The sequence below is a fragment of the Saccostrea cucullata genome, unplaced genomic scaffold (genome assembly GCF_032062105.1).
Source record: "Saccostrea cucullata isolate Sc308-1 unplaced genomic scaffold, CSIRO_AGI_Scuc_v1 ctg4182, whole genome shotgun sequence".
NCBI classification, from domain to species: domain Eukaryota; kingdom Metazoa; phylum Mollusca; class Bivalvia; order Ostreida; family Ostreidae; genus Saccostrea; species Saccostrea cuccullata.
Window position 1 is genome coordinate 112,332 of NW_026923522.1, and position 21,283 is coordinate 133,614.

Sequence of the window (21,283 nt, forward strand, 5' to 3'; positions counted from 1 at the left end):
TGAGAGTGATACGAGTGTAGAGATGAATGAGAAAGATTGTAATCAGAGTGTCCGCTTGAAAGCTCAGAAATTTTGGCTGATTTTGATGCCAAGCTTGGACATTTGAACATTCACCAAAAAGAACAAGTTAAAAACTTGATGAATAAGTACCATCAAATCTTCTCGGATGTTCCAAAGAAAACTAATGCAGCTTGTCATGATGTTATAGTTGGCGACGCTCTGCCTTTCAAACAAAATCCGTATCGTCTCAATCCAAAAAAATTGCAGTACCTAAGAAGGGAAGTGCAGTATATGTTGGACAATGACATTGTTGAACCTAGTAAAAGTAATTGGAGCTCACCGTGTATTCTTGTACCAAAACAGGACGGTTCCTACCGATTATGTACAGACTTTAGAAAGGTGAATTCTGTTACCAAAACTGATTCATATCCAATACCTAGAATTGATGACTGTATTGACAGCATTGGAAACGCCAAATTTGTCAGTAAATTTGACCTGTTGAAAGGCTACTGGCAAGTACCGTTAACAGAAAGAGCAAAATAAATATCTCCTTTTGCTACACCAGATGGACTTTACCAGTATAAAGTAATGCCTTTTGGCATGAAAAACGCACCGGCTACATTCCAAAGGATGATTCACTCCCTTCTCCATGATCTTGAGGGATGCGAGGCCTACATTGATGATGTCGTCATATACAGCAACACATGGGACGAACATCTCCGAATCATGCTTGCTTTATTTGACATTTTAGCTAAAGCAAAATTAACTGTGAATCTTGAGAAGAGCGAATTTTGTCATGCTTATGTAGAATATTTAGGTCATAAAGTAGGTCAAGGTTATGTTACACCAATTATGGCTAAAGTGGAAGCTATTGCAAAGTTCCCGATTCCTACAAACAAGAAAGAATTAATGAGGTTTTTGGGCATGGCTGGGTTTTACAGAAAATTTTGTCCAAATTTTTCCTCAGTTGTTAGTTCACTTACAAATCTTTTACAAAAGAGGGTTAACTTTGAATGGACAAAGGACTGTGAAAAATCCTTTCATAAAATCAAATCTGTCCTTATGAGCAATCCAGTTCTGTCAACTCCAGATTTTGCTAAGCAATTTAAGCTAACTGTTGATGCTAGTGATGTTGGAATCGGGGCAGCTTTGTTTCAAGAACATAGTGATAAGGTAGATAGAGTTGTTTCTTATTTTTCAAAGAAACTTACAAAATGTCAACAAAAGTATTCCACCATTGAAAAGGAATGCCTTGCTTTGATGTTAGCCTTACAGCATTTTGATGTTTATCTGAATGTTACTTTGCATCCAATTCTTGTATATACGGATCACAACCCCCTGACATTTTTGCATAAATTGTCAAATAAGAATCAAAGACTGACTAGATGGAGTTTGTTGTTACAAGAATACAACATAACAATTAAGCATATCAAAGGCAAAGACAATGTTATTGCAGAAGCCTTGTCAAGAGTATCGTAAACATACTAGATTTTGTATTAATGTACATTACTTTTATTTTAATAATAAAAGTTTTCATTGACATTCAAACTTTTTTAAGAGGGGAGGTGTTGTGAGATGCGTATTGTTTCATTATGTATATAATTAGTAACATTAAATTTCTTGAACGTTCCAGAGTGGTCAACATGTTCGGTCATTTTATCTAGAACATTCTTAAATGTTGGGTATGTCCAGATTGTTCCAGTAGTATCATGATTTAACAATTTCTAGAATATTCTAGATTTATATTACTGTATAAATACCCTGTCAATTCGATGCATAGATACTTTGTCGTATAAGCACTATTGAGATATAACTGGGATATATTTTCACTGGGATATTGTGTGCAGCAACGGACACTCTGATGTATGTATTCTTAGATTCTTGCTAAGTTTGTACTTTATGTTTCATATACTTATTATATATTACTGTAAATAAATTATTGTTAAGTTTAATTTGTGTTATTGATCTTTGATGGCATTTCGGGTAATTCTGACCCATAACAGAATGCAGACTGAATTGTGTATTAATATTTTTAAACAGTCATAAAATAAGTTTATGTAAAGCATCACTTAACCAATTGAAAATGTTTCTATGTAACAAGTACGTTGGCCAAACAATTTGCCATCTGACATTTTAAAAAGGGGTCAACATTGAGCCAACCTAACCAACCAGTTGTTAAGGTTGGCTGTTAGTTGGCAAAAACTACAAACTACGTTGGCCCAACAATATGCCATCTGACATTTCAACATAAGGCCAACGTTGGGCCAACCTACCCAAACAGTTGTTAAGGTTGGCTGCTAGCTGGCATACACTAATAACTACGTTGGACCAACAACATGCCATCTCACATTTCAACAAAGGGCCAACGTTGGGCCAACCTAACCAACTAGTTATCAAGGTTGGCTGATAGTTTTCATACAATTATACTTACGTTGGCCCAACAATATGCCAACATGTTGGACCAACGTTGGGCCGATGAGCAAAATTACCGTGGGCCAACGTAAGGTTACCAACAGTGGGCCAACGTTGGAAAAAGAATTGGGCCAACGTTGGCCCAACTATGTCTTTCTATCTGGGAACTGACTTCTAAAACTAAATGTTAACCTAAAGTGACGTAGCACGACACAACGTGACGTTATAAACCGCGAAATCACGACACATTCTAGGTAAGAGCTGTACATAATTTCCCGCGACCGGAAGTAATGGAAAACGAAAGTAAACAATGTGAAATGACAGCATGACTTATAAATAAGGTAAAACAATGATGTACAAGAAGTTTAAATGTAGTTTAAACATACAATAATGATGAATACGTCTTCCGGTCGGAATAAATTAAAATCACATATACATAAACACACATTTTCAATATATATACAGTCAAAATCGTTACAATACAAAACGCTGGAGACCGAACTCCCAAATATGATTCCCAAAAATAGAATAAGAGATAGTTGATAATTTGAGAATAAGACCGGGTATAAACACGGGAAAGGTAATTAAAACGGGATTGCTCTTTTCTGACCAAAACAGGGTATTTTTGTGCTTAGTGTGTATCCTTGGTCCCGGATATAAAATGCATTTCATTGGCTTACCAACCATCACTAACCACCTACGCTTGTCCGTAGGTCTGTACGTTGACCTATGAACCTCAACGTCACCCTTTAATGCAGGCAAATACTCATAAATAACATTCATGGGTTCAGTCCCCATCTCTGCACCACAGGAGTTCTAGCCCTAAGCTCCTTTACTTATTTACTTCAAAGTTCCATATTTTATTGCTCTTAGTCAAAACTCTTTATAATACCATTGTATTTCCGTTTAAATTTTATTTCTTACTATCGATGGGCTTGATTGGTCTATCCGGATCAATTTCATTACAAAATGATTTACCAAATTATAGTGCATAGGAACAACAACAAAATCCAATTTGTTTTAACAAGATAATAATAGTTAACAAAATCAAAGTCCTTTTCCAAATTCACCAAACTTGAGTTATTATTAATATACAATATGATTTAATAACCCTTTATATCATTTAACTTTCACGACTAATAACTATAAGTGATTATGATTTTAATATTGTCTAAGTTTAAAATGTTCAAACAATACGTCTGTACAAACCCTTTAGGTTTACATATAATAAAATTTCCTTTTGAGAGTCTAGGCAATGGAAAACAGGCTTCTAGAAATTGCAATGTTCTTGAATTTTGCAGAAAACACGTATTTGATACACCTCTAGCAAAGAATAAAAATATGAGCACAACCCACAATCCAAAACTTAAAACATGTTTGTAAATCTTCAGAAACAGATCTTTTTCATTAAGTAATTGCATATCTTGGATAAGAGTGTGTGCTCTACTTGAATTGATTTTAATAATGCTTCAACTTCAGACTAATTTTAGAGAAATAAACGGGTAATGGGGAAAATGACATTTAATGAGGTCATAATGCTTTGACTATAGGGAGGAAAATAACGTCATATTCAATAAATAGGCGTCGAAACCGGAACCCACACTTTTTTGCAAATATTAACAAAATATAAAAATTGAAAATTTGGTTTTCCTTTTCTTTTTTTGTTTGTCTAACCCACCACCCCCAACTTTTAATTAGCCCCATCCCCCCACTTTCAACATGCTTCCGACGCCTTTGCAATAGATAAATTGTCAACAACAATCCAAATGATAGATACTATTCATTGTTGATAACGTAATGTGTCTTCTTTTTATCATATCTGATATGTTTAAAGTAAAAAATCTACGATATTTTTGGGATTTAAAAAGACATTCAACTTTTTTTTCTAATTTACAGGTGGCAATCTTTGATATGAAATTGCTAAAGAAAAACAAACACCTCTTCCCAAGTTTTCTTTAAATAGGCAACAGAACGAAGATCATTTTTCAACATCTTCTTTTTTTCACTAATACAATCAATCCAATAATAAAAAAAACCGCTGCAATGTTTTATCTTCATAAAACCGTGTATAAATTATTTTATTGTATAAATAATAAAGAGTGTCTTATAAATTCTACTAACAAAATTTAAAGAATTTAAGCGTCCGATATCTTGAGGTTTATTGATCGCTAAGTTTGTATTACGTAAATGAGTATGCCTGTAACATTCCGAACACGAGCCTTCAAAATTAAACGCCCTGTTGTAAAAAAAAATCGTCTGATCATATTTTCAGAGCTACATTTAAGAAAGGAAGTGGTATCTTGGTAGGTTGTGTTTATTTTTCATGCAAAAATGAAAATATTAATTAAGATATGGTACCTATTTGACCCATTAAAGCATAAATAAGTAATTTATATCGCTCGGTAGGGTCATCGAAATGATGCAATATTGAACGCTAACTGCAGACGTTAATTTGAATACTGATACTAAATTATCACTAATTTGAGGTTTTTTTGTTGGAATAATTTCTACATATTATGTGGAAATGTTTTAGCTATACATGTATAATAAAGGAGTTTTTAAACTATATTGATGAACATTGGCACGCTCGTGCATTTGAACAGCCAACTCGTGTTAATATTCAACAATATCAAGTTCAATAACCCTATAATATGCATCTTTGAAGGAAGTAGCTTGACAACCGTTCCTTGCTCGAATACGACTGCCATTTTTTTTTGTCCAAATGATCTTCATATTGAAATCATTTTCACATCATGACGTCACATACATGGGGTATTTAAACATTTCACTACATATGGCAGTTTTTGCTGTTTTGTTTCAGCAGAATTTGTTTATGACCCTATGTGTGCCAAATTTTATTCTGATCTGAATATTGATCTGAAATCCGTTATCAATGCAGTGTTGAATTCTCATATCAGAATTTAAAGCAAGTAATAAATATTTATGGAAGATTATTTCAAATAATATGCTAAAATTGTCTCTTAATTTATAAATATGGCAAGGATTATAATGCCAAAAATAATTTTATTCTACAAGGATAATTAATATCATAGTTCGTTCAAATATTATAAAGTACCTGCAGGATTTACATATTTTTTGTCTCTATTTTCAGTCAATACAGTACAATCTACGGAGGGAGAATCAAAAAACATCTCATGGATTGCTAAGTATTTTCCAAAAAGTGGAGATTACAAGATATTTCATGCATATATTGGAAAACCGCAATTGATAATGACAGTAACTAACACAGCATACAAAACAAAATTTGACAAAAAATATTTTTACCATGCCAAACCCGGTTGCCCTGAAATTTTATTTGAAGTGATAAATATATCAGCAGAAGATGCAGGATATTACGTTGGAAGTGAAAGAAAGAAAACAGCTTTCTCAACAGAAAAGGGGGTTCTACTCATAGTTTCTGGTAAGGTGTTGATGTTGAAAAAGTGAAAAAAATGAAGTAAAATAAACATAAGTTAAATCAAACGAATTCATGAATTGAAATCTTGCATTTAAGGACAGATGATACAAACATTTTTTTTCTTTTGAGGAGACTTAATATCATGTCATAATTTTAGTTTGTAAACAGTAATAATCCACCTCTCATTTCCTGCAACATTATCATTTAAATAATTTTTTTCAGGAAAACCAGAGAAACCTAATATAACTGGAGACCTGGAAATTAAAGACGGAAAAAATGCCACCTTGAAATGTGAAAGTAAATCTACATCTGCCCCCGACTACCATAAGTTCCCACTATTATCGTATACTTGGTTTGCTAATGGCACCAGAGTAGACGGAGAACAAAGTGCAAACTACACATTCAAGGTCTCCAAAGATGACAGATACAAAGGGTACAGTTGCCAGGCGAAAGAAACTCTTGAATCAGAAAGAAGTGACGAAATTAAAATAAACATTTTGTGTGGGTATTTTGCTTAAACTTCTGTACTTTAATAGTAAAACGTCAAATAATTATATTAAAGTTCATTGGAAAGGGTTTATATGGATACTTTTTATTACATTTTTACCCGTGAAATACTGTAATTTATTCATTGAATAAAAATGATATCCTGTCACACTGTGAAAGGATATCAAAATGATATCCTGTCACAGTGTGACGAATATCAGAAGTGCGGGAAAACTCTCGATTTCCCTTCTCATAACGAAGATTGCTGTAAAGAAAATCTCCCTTGACATAATATAAGATAGATGGAAATAAATAAACCATTCTAACAACGAATAAAACTGTCAAAATTACCAAACATATGTTGCTAAATCCATGTTTACAGTGTTTTCACCTCACATAGCTATGACGTCTCAACCGCTCAACTATGACGTCACGAGTCTATGACTGTATTACAAAAATACAGAGAGAAAGGAAAAATCAAAGAATTTTTTTTAAATGTAATAAACAGAAAATTCAATGTTTTGTAGTTGAATATGGAATTTATTTCACTCGTGAGACAGGATTTTTTTTATATTTTCACTCGTGCTTCGCACTCGTGAAAATATCAAAAATCCTGTCCCAATTGCTGGGAAGACCCTTTTAACTCTTTACAACTTACAGAATTGCTATGCAACATACATTGAATCCTTGCGTCATAGAAATATTACTTTACCATTTCCCCGCAAGCACTTCATAGCGGGATACAAATTACTCTAAAGTTTAGCGTGATCAATATATTAAAATAGTATTTTAATTAAAAATAACTTTTCTTATTTTATGAGATTCAAGCAAGTATAAAATAGTTGGAATTTGGCAATAAATTCAGATTAAAATGAACTTTTTAAAGTGCGTGAAAATGCGTGATTGCGGGGAAACGGTAAATGCGTGATTTTGCGTTAGAAATAGGAAATGGTATATGCGTTAAAATGCGTGACTGCGGGGAAGGGTGTTAATTTTTTTTTCGTCTGTGCTGCATTTATCATATTCAATTTTTTCTATTACCATGCCAGTCAGGAGTGTCTGAATCAAGTTTGATAGACCCTTTTAGTGAAATATATCTATCATATATAGATATATTTCATTGCTAGCTATCTACATGCAAGTTTATACATACTATTACCGGTATATAAAACTGTAGTGATAAATATGCCAAATATTGTGTTGGTTTCCATATATAATTTCTTGTCATACTTGATGAAATAATAACAGTCTCTTATTTTGCCTCATACTATATTTGTATGGGCTAGCTTGTGCTGCTCACTGTCATATATTGCGGTACCAAGTCATAAACTCAATGCAATGGTCATTTATCAACAAACATTTTCGGAAATACAGTGTATGTGTTTTATTATTATGTGCCAGAACTGGGGTAATGGTAATGTGTAATGGTAATGCATTGTAATCATTACATTTTTTCAAAGTAATGGGGTAATGTGTAATGGATCCATCTTTCAATTACAAGTAATTGTAATGCAATGCATTACTTGAAAATGCCAGTTATGACCAATTACTTTTCAATTACATTTCAATTATATTTTTGTATATTAGTCTCTTCTTTTTTTGAACCTGAAAATAAATATATATCACTGAGAGGTTATTTTTTTAGTAATAATGTTAGAGCCTTAAAATTAAATCTTATATCCTACATTTTTTTATATTATTAAATGGTAATTGATAGACATTAAATAAATATTTCTTTTAATAGAAATCTTCTTGAAAAATAATTTAATCAATTGAAGAGAACCATAGAAAAAAACTAAAAGAAATCACCAGGTTTTAAAGAACGATACAAAAAAGAGACATTAATACATGTATAGTGAGACTTCCAGTTAAATTAAGATACAAATTATATTTTTCTTCTTTTTTTCCCTTTTCACTCTGGTAAAATGGACAATGTAATCATGATACAATTCATGATTTATTGTAGACACAAAGAGAAACTAAGGACAAATATAAATAGAAACTAAAATATTGACCATCATTCATTTTTGGTAGCTGAAGGCCTCAAAATTCAATCCCTACATCTACGTACTTGTAATTATCACCTTTGGTTGTGTTTAGTTTATAGCTTTATTGATTATACCTGTTAATCTAATTAGAAGTGCTAATTAATTAATTCATTAAGTTTCTAATACTGTACTCTTTTTACATTTATAGCATTATCTGTTTACATATAACCTCTGGTAGGAAATGTTTAATAAATTATTTATTTAAAAAAAACAGAGAAACTAACATCAGATATTGAACAAAACTACAACATTGAAATTGTTCTGTTCCACTTTCTTTGTAAACTGTAATTTGGATTGGTAAACTACATGAAAATAATACATAAATCTAAAATCCAAATACCGCTTTTTGATTTATAGATCTGAGGGAAAGCATATTAATCGAACAAATGTGATAGTTAATTTATAGGTATAATATGTGTGGCCATACAATTGTTTTGTGTTTTCTCTTATAAAATGTAATGTGTAATATAATTCATTACTTTAACAAAGTAATTGTAATTCAATTAATTACTTTTCTGAATGAGAGTAATAGTAATTGTAATTGTAATGATAAAAATTCCTAAGTTATTGTAATTTAATGCATTACATTTTAAAGTAATTGACCTCTTTTCACAGACGGCCCAAAAAGTGTCAGTATATCCCCAAAACCTCCTAACGACACAATAACAATTAAAGATGGTGATCTTGGTCTGTACAACTGCTCAGCTGACTGTAATCCACCTTGTACTGTACAATGGAAGTATAAACAACCGGACGGAGGTTTTAGAGATGTTATACCTTATGAGATTTCTTCATCACCTTTACCATATCTAAACAAAGACAGAAATGGAATGATTCTGATGCAATGTGTAGCTAACAACAGTGAAGGGCGTAAGAATTATAGCATCAAGTTAAACATTCTTTGTAAGTGTATTCTAATATGTTAAGGGCATAATCGTTAGTTTGAGCGCTAATACTTCAGTAATAAAAATAATATCCGCCTCTTTAAAATGCAAAATTTGGAATGAGTAGAACAAGTTTAATTATCAAAAAGTTCATATTTATCTATAATATCCATGGAATCAAGGTGAGTAAATTATTTTTTAAAAACTTCACGTTTACCGAGAGAATGTATTTTGCAGATAAATACAGTTCGTAAGAATTGGGGGTTTAGAATTAAGCTACAGCGAAAAAAAAATATTTGGGTCTATGTTCAAAGTCAGGGATAACCTTAGAACTCGCCGTTTCTTTTTTTATTGCAAAATCAGAGGTTCGCGAATGGGGGATTAATCTAGAAACCTATTGATATATCTGCTTTAAGGTATGTGGGACATACTAAATAAGAAATATACAAAATATGAAAAAAATTGAATGACAGGCATTTTTTCAGCTAAAGGCCCTTCATCCACTTAAAGAAAAATCAGTGTAAACTCAGCATAAAAAAGCACTTATGACATTTTAAAAATTATTGCCATTTGAATTGCACATTGTATTGGAACTGCAGAAAGATATCTTGTTTGACATTTTGCCGCAATGACGCATGGATTGGTGGATTTTCCTTTCCTGCACCCCAATACACACGACGTCAACATTTGTACTTAATCATGTTAAATTCGTCTGAATACAGACAAGAATGTTAACTATTATTATTATTTAAAAACTGAATTTACAATAAATTTATCCGTTACTTCCCGATCATGACAAGGAGCACATACTGACTACTCTATGACACCTAATCCCATCTCTGATGTTTCTGAGGTCGGTGTATGCTCTGCTTCTTTTTTTTTTTCTTTTTTCTGGACTTCTGATAATGAAAACTATTTGTTATCTCCATATGATTCATTTACATTCAGTGTTTTTGTTTCGTTATAAAATTCATTGGAAATCTACCCCGTTTAACTCTCTATAACACACGCTTAACCTTATTGTCACTGAGGATGTGAATACAAAGTATAAATTATATGCATTTTCTTTTTTTTTTAGCTCAATTCAAATAAACAAGTACTATGTACCCTATTAAATTATTTTTAATACTGAATACGTTTAAAGTTATTTTCCTGTTCAGGCATTTAATCCACAACTAAGATTAATGAAATTATAAATTATAAGAAAGAAAATTAGACAAAACTAAGCATTGAATCTCTTTCTTGGATGTAAATGGATGTAGATGCGGCCCTACCTCAGGACACGGTCCTTCCAACAAATATCATACCATTCAATTTGTCGACACTACCGGGTCCTGTTATACAACAAACGACGTCCAAAACAAAATACGGTGTTATGCTAAATTAAAATAAAATTATATTATGCAGGTGATCCATATATCGTATAAAATGAAAATAATCAATTATACAAGCAATATTTTTTTAAGTCGACCTTTATCAGCCAATTTTTTATCACTTTGTGGAACATACAATGTATATAATTTAATTGCAGATTTATCGAAACCTGTGATCTTTCTTAATGATAGTAATCTGACTCGGTCAAACATCAAAGAAGGCCATACTCTCAATATTTCGTGTTTTGTGGAGGGCAATCCCACCCCTACAATCAAGCTCAGCAAAGTCTCGAAAAGGCATACCAATGAACCACGAGACAAGTACTGGCTGAACTACACTATAGCAAAAGCTCAATGTTCTGACTCCGGCACCTACAGATGTACAGGAAATACATCACAACATGGGAGTAAACATGAGGAATTGACTGTGAATGTGACGTGTAAGTATGATATACTTAGAAGAATATTTCTCCTTCTAATTCTGATAAACTACAGCCAAAAAGTTGGGGAACATAATACTTTTCGAATATGTTAATGCAATGCACAAGTTTATTCATGTATACAGAGTATGGATTTCATTTACCAATCTTGTGATATTTGTTATAACCAAGAAAGAATTCTTTTGAAGTTGTATAACTGTGTTTGTTTCATTCAAACTGTTTTTAAAGTGTTTATATTAGGTTTATTTGTACATGTCAATAATTAATCAATTAATTATCAATTAATGTATTGCAGTATTCATTGCAGCATTTAAAGAGCGGAATTCTGAAATACATATGCATGTAAAACATAAATCTTAATTTTTCAAAGATTCTCCCCCTCCAGAAAATTACAGTTACGGTATGAATAAACACTACCAAATGTTAATATTTACATTCAGTGTAATTTTCTTTATTAAATCCATTAGAAATCCACGACGTTCAACTTTCTATAATACAGGCGAAACCTGATCACAGCGTGGTAGAATACACAGAAGGAACTGCATGTATTTTCAGTATTTAGGAAAACCAAAATGTTAATTGTTTTGACTCATTTTCATAAAAAAAAACTACCCTTTTAAAATTGACATAAAATACGGCAAAAGTGCATTAAAAACTAATTTGTCATTTTATTTCCTCGCAATGTTTATCTGCGTTATTTAACTTTCCAACATCACAAACGGCTTTTCGACGTCACGACCGGCTATTACGTTTATCAAGCACGCCAATACCGAGGGGCGCTAAATTCACATTAAGCATGAAGGAAATAAACAATTATGATAAAGAAAAATTAGAGAATGTAAATACAGTGAAATATCAGTATCTCGAAGTTGAGGGGACCTGGACACGACTTCGAGATATCCAGGGGTTCGAGGTATCCGAAGTTATCTTCCAAAGTTGATTCAATAATTTCCCGTTTTTTTCTTAAACGTCTTCATGCATAACACTATCCTGTATTACCAAACATGTATTCTTTACGGTAAAGATTCAAGCATATTCGCAATAAATATTAAGAAAAATAATGTTGGTGTTTTCTTTATCGTGTATGATTGTAAAGCAATTTAATATACATGCATACATGTTAACCTATTGTGATGAAAAAGAGGGAGATTCAGACCTCAAAAGCGGTAGCATTGCGCGCGCGTTGTTTAACGCTTGGATTATCAATATCTTTCATGTAATATAAATGTATATTATAAGCCTTAAATGAAATCAGGTACCTACACTAATTAATCTTAAATATCAACAGCAAAGAAGAAGACAGAAACACCTTAAGTTTGACATAAATTGTACAAATTCAAATATTTTTCATGCTCATCATTTTGCTTGGATTGGCTGCTTTACTTAGCCTTTTGAAGAGTGATCTTTGCTGAAATAGCCTAGAAGAAATAATTCTGAATGTTCATTCAGTTTTTCAACAAAACAAATGATGGCATGGTTTAATCTAGATCTAAAACAAGTTCGTATCTTTCGTTATATAAATCAGTGATCGAAAACGAAAGTAGAGATGTGCCATATGGCTTGGTCAATCGAGTGATTTCTATTGCCTTTATTGATAAAGTTGTGAGCTTCTGTGCTTTTAAAGACGATGTCAAATGTTTTCATCTAATTCTTAAAAGCTGTACCTCCTTTTTCATGGCAGGGATGTTGATTAATTTATCGTAACCAATGTAATCACTGGTAGTCTTATGTTGTTGTCGTTGTCAAATCCGTGCTTGAAATCTATGTACAAAAAAAGCGTTTGTATGATTCCGAGTCAAATCACGCGATATCTAGCGAGATTTTATGAGAGTGGCTTCAAAAATGGATACCCAAGCGAACCAAAAATACTTTAGACGCAGCTTTTGTAGAAAAGCGGTAGATTTCTGAATTAAATCGGTAGGCGGGAGATGGAGTGAAAAAGCGGTAGACTCCCGCCTAAATCGGGAGAGTTAACATGTATGATACATGCCTTATTGCATATACAGCGATTTTACATTTTCCAGGCCATGCGTACGTTGTCCAACGGGATGTATCATTAACGTTATAGTTGAAGAACCTTCTCCGTAAGAAAAGAAAAAGACGAAATTTTTAAAAACATTTGATGAAATTTTTAAAGGCAAAATCTAGAGCACTAAAAAAATAATCAGTATTTAAACTTTGAACTTGAATACTATCTTACTGTTTTACATTACGAAGTACTACTAAGGTACATATAGTTTACGAAACTAACAATGCAAATGGCGGGCAAGATTATCTATTTATACGCAGATAAACATGGATCTATTCAATCACTGCACTGTGCATTACGCACTGCAACTTAACTGTTTATATTGAAAAATCTTTTGTGTTTAATGAATTTACCATTTTAATTATACAGAGCATATTATTAAATGCAATATCGGTAATACTGTCTGTATTCAGTTTGAATAATTGCTGCGATTGGTTTTATTGGTCGTAGTCTAGTACACCAACACCCAAGCTCTCATACCAATTACCGTGTCACAGATACCCAACATGAGCTTGGGATCAATTAAGATTCCCCCGGTTTGAAGGTGTTAATTAATAGCCACTGGCGAGAAAGTGTGAAGTCACGACGCCAGGTGTGTTCAGTAGACCGAAAAATTCACTGCACCTCGAGATAAGCCAGGTAAAAGTTGGGCTTGGGACTTTGAATATACTTCGACATAAGCGGGGTATTCGAGATTACCGTGTTCGAGATATCAGGTGTCTTTTTAAATCATATAAATAGAGAATACGGCCGGGACCGGCTATCGACTTCGACATAAGCGGGGTATTCGAGATATCCCATGTTCGATACTGATATTTACCTGTATAAGCATTGAATTCATATTTTGGGATGTCTTCGGTCCTATAACACACCTGGCCGTGCCGACAAATTATCATACCGCGCTAACGCGCGGTATTCAATTTGTCGGCACGGCCAGGTGTGTTATAGGACCGAGGACATCCCAAAATATGAATTCAATGCTTAAATGTTTATTTTCTTAATCAAAATGAGAAAAAGTGTGAGCATAGTCCTACATATTGGTTTTTTTTTGGAGTTCGGAAGGATTTCCTCTATTTTCTTTTAGCTTGTCAAACTTATGTTTAGTTATATATCTATTTATTCTTGTTTATTTTTTTCTTAGCTCTCGATTTAGAAACAAAGAGAATATATTTCTGTATATATTTACCGTAAATTAATGTTCGCCCGCATAATCGTATTTTTCGACTGATAATATATTAGAAAATATACATGTAATGGTTAAAATACTTTGCCATTTGATTAAGCAATGATAGATCAAAAACATAAGTGAGTTTTAAAAACTTCGACCGAGATTGTTAGGATTGATTGATCGATTGAGTATTGTTTAACGTCCCTTTCCAGAATATTTCACTGATATGGAGACGTCACCATTGCCAGTGAAGGGCTGCAAATTTAGGCCTATGCTCGGCACTTAACGGCCTTTGAGCAGGGAGGGTTCTTTATCGTGCCACACCTGCTGTGACACGGGACCTTGGTTTATACGGTCTTATCCGAAGGACCGCCCCATTTAGTCGCCTTTTACGACAAGTAAGGGTGTACTGAGGACCTATTCTAACCCGGATCCCCACGGGGCGAGATTGTTAGGAAGTATACGAATAAAGTAAATGAAATGAAATGCAAGCTTATTAAGAGGCAGTCCACTGAAAATCAGGCAATGATTGGCACATCGCTTGTCATGGATTTTTATTATTTTTTTGCATATAGACTTGTTAAAGCAAGTGTTTACAAATGACAACATCAAAATTTTTTTTAGTGCGTCACTAGTCCTTTTTTTGGTAAGTGCTCAATTTTAAGTGCAAAAAGGTCAACAAGGGGGTAAAAAAACTTACAACGTTTTTATTCTGTTTTATATGTACTAGATACGCAAAACCTGGATGTGTCTGTCAATATTATTTATACCATAGACTCTTATCTTTAATTTTAGTAATGAAAAAGACTCCAATTTATATTTCTTTAGAAAAAATTATGTGGTCAAAGATTGAGTTTACCATTAAGTAACTTTTTGAATTAATTATACAATTTTCATTACGTTATAAAACCCAATACATTAAAATGACAGATTTTTTTTCTCACGTTATTCTGAATACAAAGTACAAACTTTTGAGCCACTCAATAAAACCAGTGAGCACCCGTATATTGAGAGAAATAAAAGGAGTCAAATTTACCCTTTTTTTTATAGAATTTTTCACAATATAACCGATCCCGACCAGAATTTTATAAAGAAGGAAATACTATAATTGTAATGTAAAATTTGGCTCTTTTGTTGTAGTATAACCGAAAAATTTCTTGATTTATTTTTTTTACATGTATTATGGGTGGCAGTTATCTTTAGTTTTAAAACTTTACTTATTTTGCATTATTTCAATCAGGGTCGGTTTTATTTCAATCGGGATCGGTTTTTACCGTAAAACTAGAAATATTCCTAAATTTGGTTCTGCATTTAATGTATCAGAAAAAAATATGTTTAACTTTTATTTCTGTTCAATTAGTCAACTGTTTTAAAATTATTTTATCCATGGATTCAAATGTTTATACAATGAATTTAAGATACTAATTTCTTTTACATACATGATTTTTACAATCATGTATAACATCTGTTCGATTTCTTGATACTCGGTATTAAAAAAAACAAGTATTTGTACATGCATTATGCAACAACTGAGAGTAAACAGCTTAGCTTAATTAAATTTCTTATTTCCAACTAATCTTTTTTTTTTAATTCTCCAAATTTTATTTCTTTAGAAAAAAATTATGTGGTCCAAACTTGAGTTTAGCAAGTGACTTTTTGAATTCAGTATCCGATTTTTGATATGTTATAAAAGCCAATACATTACTATGACAGAATTTTTTCCTCATGTTAATATGAAAACAAAGTACAAACTATTGAGTCATAAAATTGGTGGGAACAGGTATATTGAGGGAAATAAGAGGATTCAAATTCACCTTTTATCTATGATTTTTCCCAAATTAAACCGATCCCGATCGGAATTATATAAAGAAGAAAATACTATAACTATATTGTTAAATTTGGTTCTTTTGTTGTTATATAGTTCAAAATTTACTTTATTTATTTTTACCAGTGTCTATGGAATGCCATATACGACAGCCAACTGCTTACTGCCAACTGCTGACTGCTTACTGCCAACTGTCAGCTGCTTACTGCCAACTGCTACACATATTTGAATAAATTTTATTTCTATTTTGATATTTATGTAAATTAAAAAAAAAAAGGCGCGGATCTATAGGACATTTTTTCCAAGAGGGTCACTGTGGTAAAAAAAAAATCCAACCCAGAAATTTCTTGACAAGAAAAGAAAACGTTTTTAGTCCTTTCCTTAATGTGAAAACTTATTTCGGCCGGGGAGAGGGGATTCTTATGCGTCATACCTTCATGTCTATGACATTTTTCAAACCAACTTAACACGAATCCACATTTTCGGTTGGGGAGGGGGGATTCTAAGGTTCCTTATAGTTGATTTATTTTATACATTAAATAACTTTTAATTGGTTTAGTTTGTGCATAAAATAACTTTACAAATTTCAAAGGGCTGGTCCGGACTCCTCTCTCCCTCTCTAGATCTATGCATATATTTTATAAATGTTTGATCAACGTTTTCTAAGTGGAAGGTCCAAGGTCTGTTGTACTGGTTGTTCGTTTAGTTTATTTAACCCATTACTGTACAAATTTTAAATGCCCCCCCCCCCCCGATCTATGCGTGAGAAACATTATAACACACAGAAATTTACATCTTTTTAAATTTGTGGAAATATTTTTAACTATAGAATTTAATGGAAAACGAAAATTTATTTTCAAAACATCTTTCTCTGCGAAACGACAAATCTTTTTTTTTTATTATTATTCTCTTTTCAAAGGTTTTGTTGTCTCCGGGGGAGGGGGGTCATTTTCTTACCTATTTCAAATAAGAAAACAAATAAAAAAAATAAACAATGTACTTTATTATACTTCTGTTAAAATGTTTCCTATATAAAGTTCGGAAGGTAAAATAGCTATCTTGTATAGTTCACGAATAGCAAACCTATACCCCGGGGTTTAGCTTTTGCTATCCACCCTCGGAAAATTTTCATGCGATTTTTGCCTCCAATATTGAATTCAAGCGATAAATCTATTGACTGATGATGTCATAATGACTTCAGTAGCATTATGACGTCATCAGGATATCAGGTTATTCTTGCAGTATTATCTAACTCCAAAAAAATTAAAACCTCACAAATTATATTATACATTAGTATAATAAAACGCTTATCCACTGTTTGTGAGTGGGATAGCTCTTTTATCAAACCCTTGACAGAGACTATTCCCCTTGGGCAAGCCCTCGGGGAATAGTTCCCTGTCGCGGGTTTGATAAACGAGCTTTCGCACTCACAACCAGTGGATAAATGTATATTATCAACCGCATATATTGAATATTACATAAGCTTTAGATAAAACATATTGGTCATTTATTAAATTTAATTTTTTAAACAGACACGTTTCACTGAACCATCTTCCGTTTTAGTTTCAAATTGGAGTGGGGAGTTCAGCAGTAATCTTCCGCAATAGATATTATTGTGACTTATTTTTCAGGGTTTTTTGTTTTATATTTTTACTTGTACCGCTGCTTGTTTATTTTTATTTGACTGAATAGATAAATATATTAAAAATTTTACAAATATCATGAAGTAAACATCTCAAGTTCGTTAAATTAAATTTTGGGTAAATCTAAAATATTCACGATTCCTTGATTATCAGAAGAAAAAACTTTCACATCCAAATTACATAAGAAATGTTCAATAAAAACACTATAAAAATTATTTTTTTTTTTCGCATATCCTAGTATTAAGAAAATGAATAAAATAAAAAAAAATTATTTAACATTTTCTGATATTGCACTGTGTAGAGAAATTGAACAGAAAAAGGAGAAATTACTTAATATTTTTAGAAAAATAATTAAAATTTTTTTAATTATTTTTCTTTGCACCTTTACGCAAAGAATTTACAAACTTTTCTGGAAGTCTTGTAACTATTTGATTGTGACGCAGTATTAGTCAGGTATATGACGTCACCGATACATCAATGGAAACGTGGATTCATCCTGAATAATACAGCCCATTTTTATCCAAATATTATGTTTGCAGGCGTAAATGAGCTCTATTTTGAAAATAGTTATTTTTTTTTTAATAATTTTATTATGGATCGATTCTATTTTTTTTTTTACTAGGATTTCGATAATAAGGCGTTAAGCAGATTTACCGAAGTCACGGGAGATAACTCTTGCACTGCAAAATTTCATGAAAACGTCTATATATTTTGCCAGAAAACTAATTCACAAGTGTTCTTCCCACCGATTTTATTTCTGAAAAAGAAAGATGAAATATTTCTTGATTTAGTTCACACTGAATTAAGGTCTTGTTAAAAATGTATTGGAAGTTACAGTTCTTTGTTTCTGACCTAAATTCAATGGTATATAAAGGGGAACTCAATTACACGAAAGAAACTGATATTTTACTAAATATGTAAATTTCAAACAAATCTTCGAGTACATTATTCCATTTGGACTACATTGATATTGTTTTCAATAAAATATCACATATTCGTCACATTCGATGTGCCGCCTATTAATACAATACTGCCTGGTTTTTCGATGGACTGCCTCTTAAAAAATTAGTTCTCGGACATGTACAAAATTACTTATCAAAAGGGACTTCTAGCTGAGACGCCAACCGTGAATAAAATACATTTTATATAAAAATATATGCTTATTTAACATGTAGGATAATGCACTCTTTGGAAAACTTGTAACTATTTAATTGTGACGCAATATTAGTCAGTAATATGACGTCACTGATACATAAATGGAAACGTGGATTCAATCCGAATAATACTGCCAATCTTCATGTAAATATAACGTTTGCAGGCGAAAATGAATTCTTTTTTTAAAATAAAGTAGAAGTTTATTGTTTAAAAATTTTATTTTGTGTATATATTCTAAATTTTTCACAAGGATTTCGATAGTGTGTGTTAAGCAGATATACCGATGCCACGGGAGATAACTCTTACATCGCAAATTTTCATAAAAACGTCTATATATTTTGACAGAAAACTACTATCAAAAGTGTTTTGCCCACCAATTTTATTATTGAAACTGAAAGACGAAATATATCTAGATTTACTAGTAGTTCAGCATGAATTATAGTCCTGTTAAATATGTATTTGAAATTACAGTTCGTTTTTTCTGACCTAAATTCAATGGTTTATATAGGGGAGTTCAAGAACATGAAACAAAAGGTTATTTTACTAAATAAGTAATTTTCAAACAAATCTTCAATTACATTATTTCATTTTGACTAAATTGATATTGTTTTCAATAAAATTTTAAATATTCGTCACATTTAATACAACCCTGTCTGGTTTTTCGGCGGACTGCCTCTTAAATATTATTTTCACCATGGTATATTATTGATTTTTTTTTTCTTATCTAACGTTTCACTCAACATTGTCTTTCTTTTACCCTCTTAGTACTTGATTTTAAAAATGCCTCGGCCTAATTGTATGTAATAGAGAAACCGCACCCTCTTCGAAAGAAAATGTTCCGCATATGAGGTACTTATATTTCTTGATATTTGATGTTATCAATAATGGGTGAAAACAAATTTAATTGGAAATCCTTTGTAATACACCACGAAAAAAAAACAATGCCGTATCCTTATATTTATTCAATAAAATAGGGCGAAAAAAGGAACCACGCTTCTTTAATTAAACGGAAAACTCCTTTTGTAGATAAAGCTTGTTTCTGTGTATCGAATAAATTTATTTATTCCAAATAAACAATAAAAATGTAAAATCGTACAATTTGAATATCCATGTACATATCTGCTATATCATATTGGTGTTTGTTTACCGATTCAACGCCATGCAATCGTGCTACCTTTTTTATTTGGAATACTATATTTTAGGTGAGCCTCAACTTGATACGTCTGTGTCCTTCAAAACCACCTATGGATCATTGAGTGGACAAAATGTCACAGTTCTCGTCGACGTGCCCGTGATAGCAAATCCTTTTCCTTCAACATCTCAAGCAAGAATATCTTGGAAGGGTCCTGAACATCGGGATATAATAAATACAATTGCAGAAAGAGACCACCTTATCTACAAACACTGGATAAAAAGCACGATTCCTATCCTTGATCAGAGATCTTTTGGAAATTTTACTTTGACTTACAATGGAACATTTATTGTCAATATAACAATCAACCCTGAAGGTTTACTAAGTTTTATAAGTCTGATTAAGGCAATTTATACATTTCTATGTTTTTCCTATTCAGATACTTTTGACTATCTTTTATGTTTAACACATCTGTGAATGCAATTAGTCATCTTTTTTTTATTTATCAGCTGCATTTCATATTAAGAATTTGACAGAATGATAATATTACTAAAGTAGTTCAGGTTTCCTCATGTCTCCCCTACTAACTATGTTTTAATTAATTACACACTGTCTAATGTAAGTATCAATATGAACTTTCCTCTCTGTCTTACAAGTGGGCAATATAAATAAAGTTTTATTTTCCTGCAATTTTGTTTCCCTTAAAAACCTATACAACTGAGCTCGTAGTTTTATTCCTTTATTTTTTAAGATGTACCTGAGTCACCTTCGGAGTTAAGCTGGAGTTCTTCTGATATAGCAAACATTAATCTTACCTGGAAATCAAACTTTAATGGAGGACCGAAACAATTCTTTATCTTATATAGAAAAGAAGGCTCAACCTGGAAAAAAATTGCTAATCTAACAGATCCTGGTGAGGGCAACATTGGGTATTATGACCTAGGACCTTTGAACCCAGGACAGCACCAGTACCAACTGAAGAGTTGTAATAGAATCAACTGTTCTGCAAATCCAAAGATAATAAACGTCGCAGTACAAGGTATATATGTGATTTTCAAGTTATGTTTTCCCCAGGTTCATTTGTGTGAATAACATCTGACATAAAAAAAAAACGATATAAATTCGTTTCTGGTCATTTCTTTATGAGGAATTACAAAATTCTTACAAAACACACACAAATATCACTTATTACTTAAAGGTACATATTTGTTTCGATTTGACCCCTGGTCGTTTGCACAATGGCAAGGTCTTTGAGAGAAAGGAAAATTTT

General features: G+C 32.1%; 1 protein-coding gene across 2 annotated transcripts in view; it reads left to right on the forward strand.

Moving 5' to 3' along the window:
- The window catches only part of LOC134264197 (uncharacterized), a 65,322-nt gene that overhangs the window by 38,459 nt on the left and 5,580 nt on the right, over positions 1 to 21,283 (forward strand). Inside the window, exons 3-8 of one of the 2 annotated variants that reach the window (XM_062746493.1) lie at positions 5,525 to 5,833; positions 6,053 to 6,331; positions 8,980 to 9,267; positions 10,780 to 11,061; positions 20,084 to 20,389; positions 20,765 to 21,052. In XM_062746493.1, coding sequence (XP_062602477.1) covers positions 5,525 to 5,833; positions 6,053 to 6,331; positions 8,980 to 9,267; positions 10,780 to 11,061; positions 20,084 to 20,389; positions 20,765 to 21,052 — 1,752 coding nt within the window. The remainder of the gene's footprint in view (positions 1 to 5,524; positions 5,834 to 6,052; positions 6,332 to 8,979; positions 9,268 to 10,779; positions 11,062 to 20,083; positions 20,390 to 20,764; positions 21,053 to 21,283) is intronic. The other variant, XM_062746494.1, reaches the window with a different exon arrangement.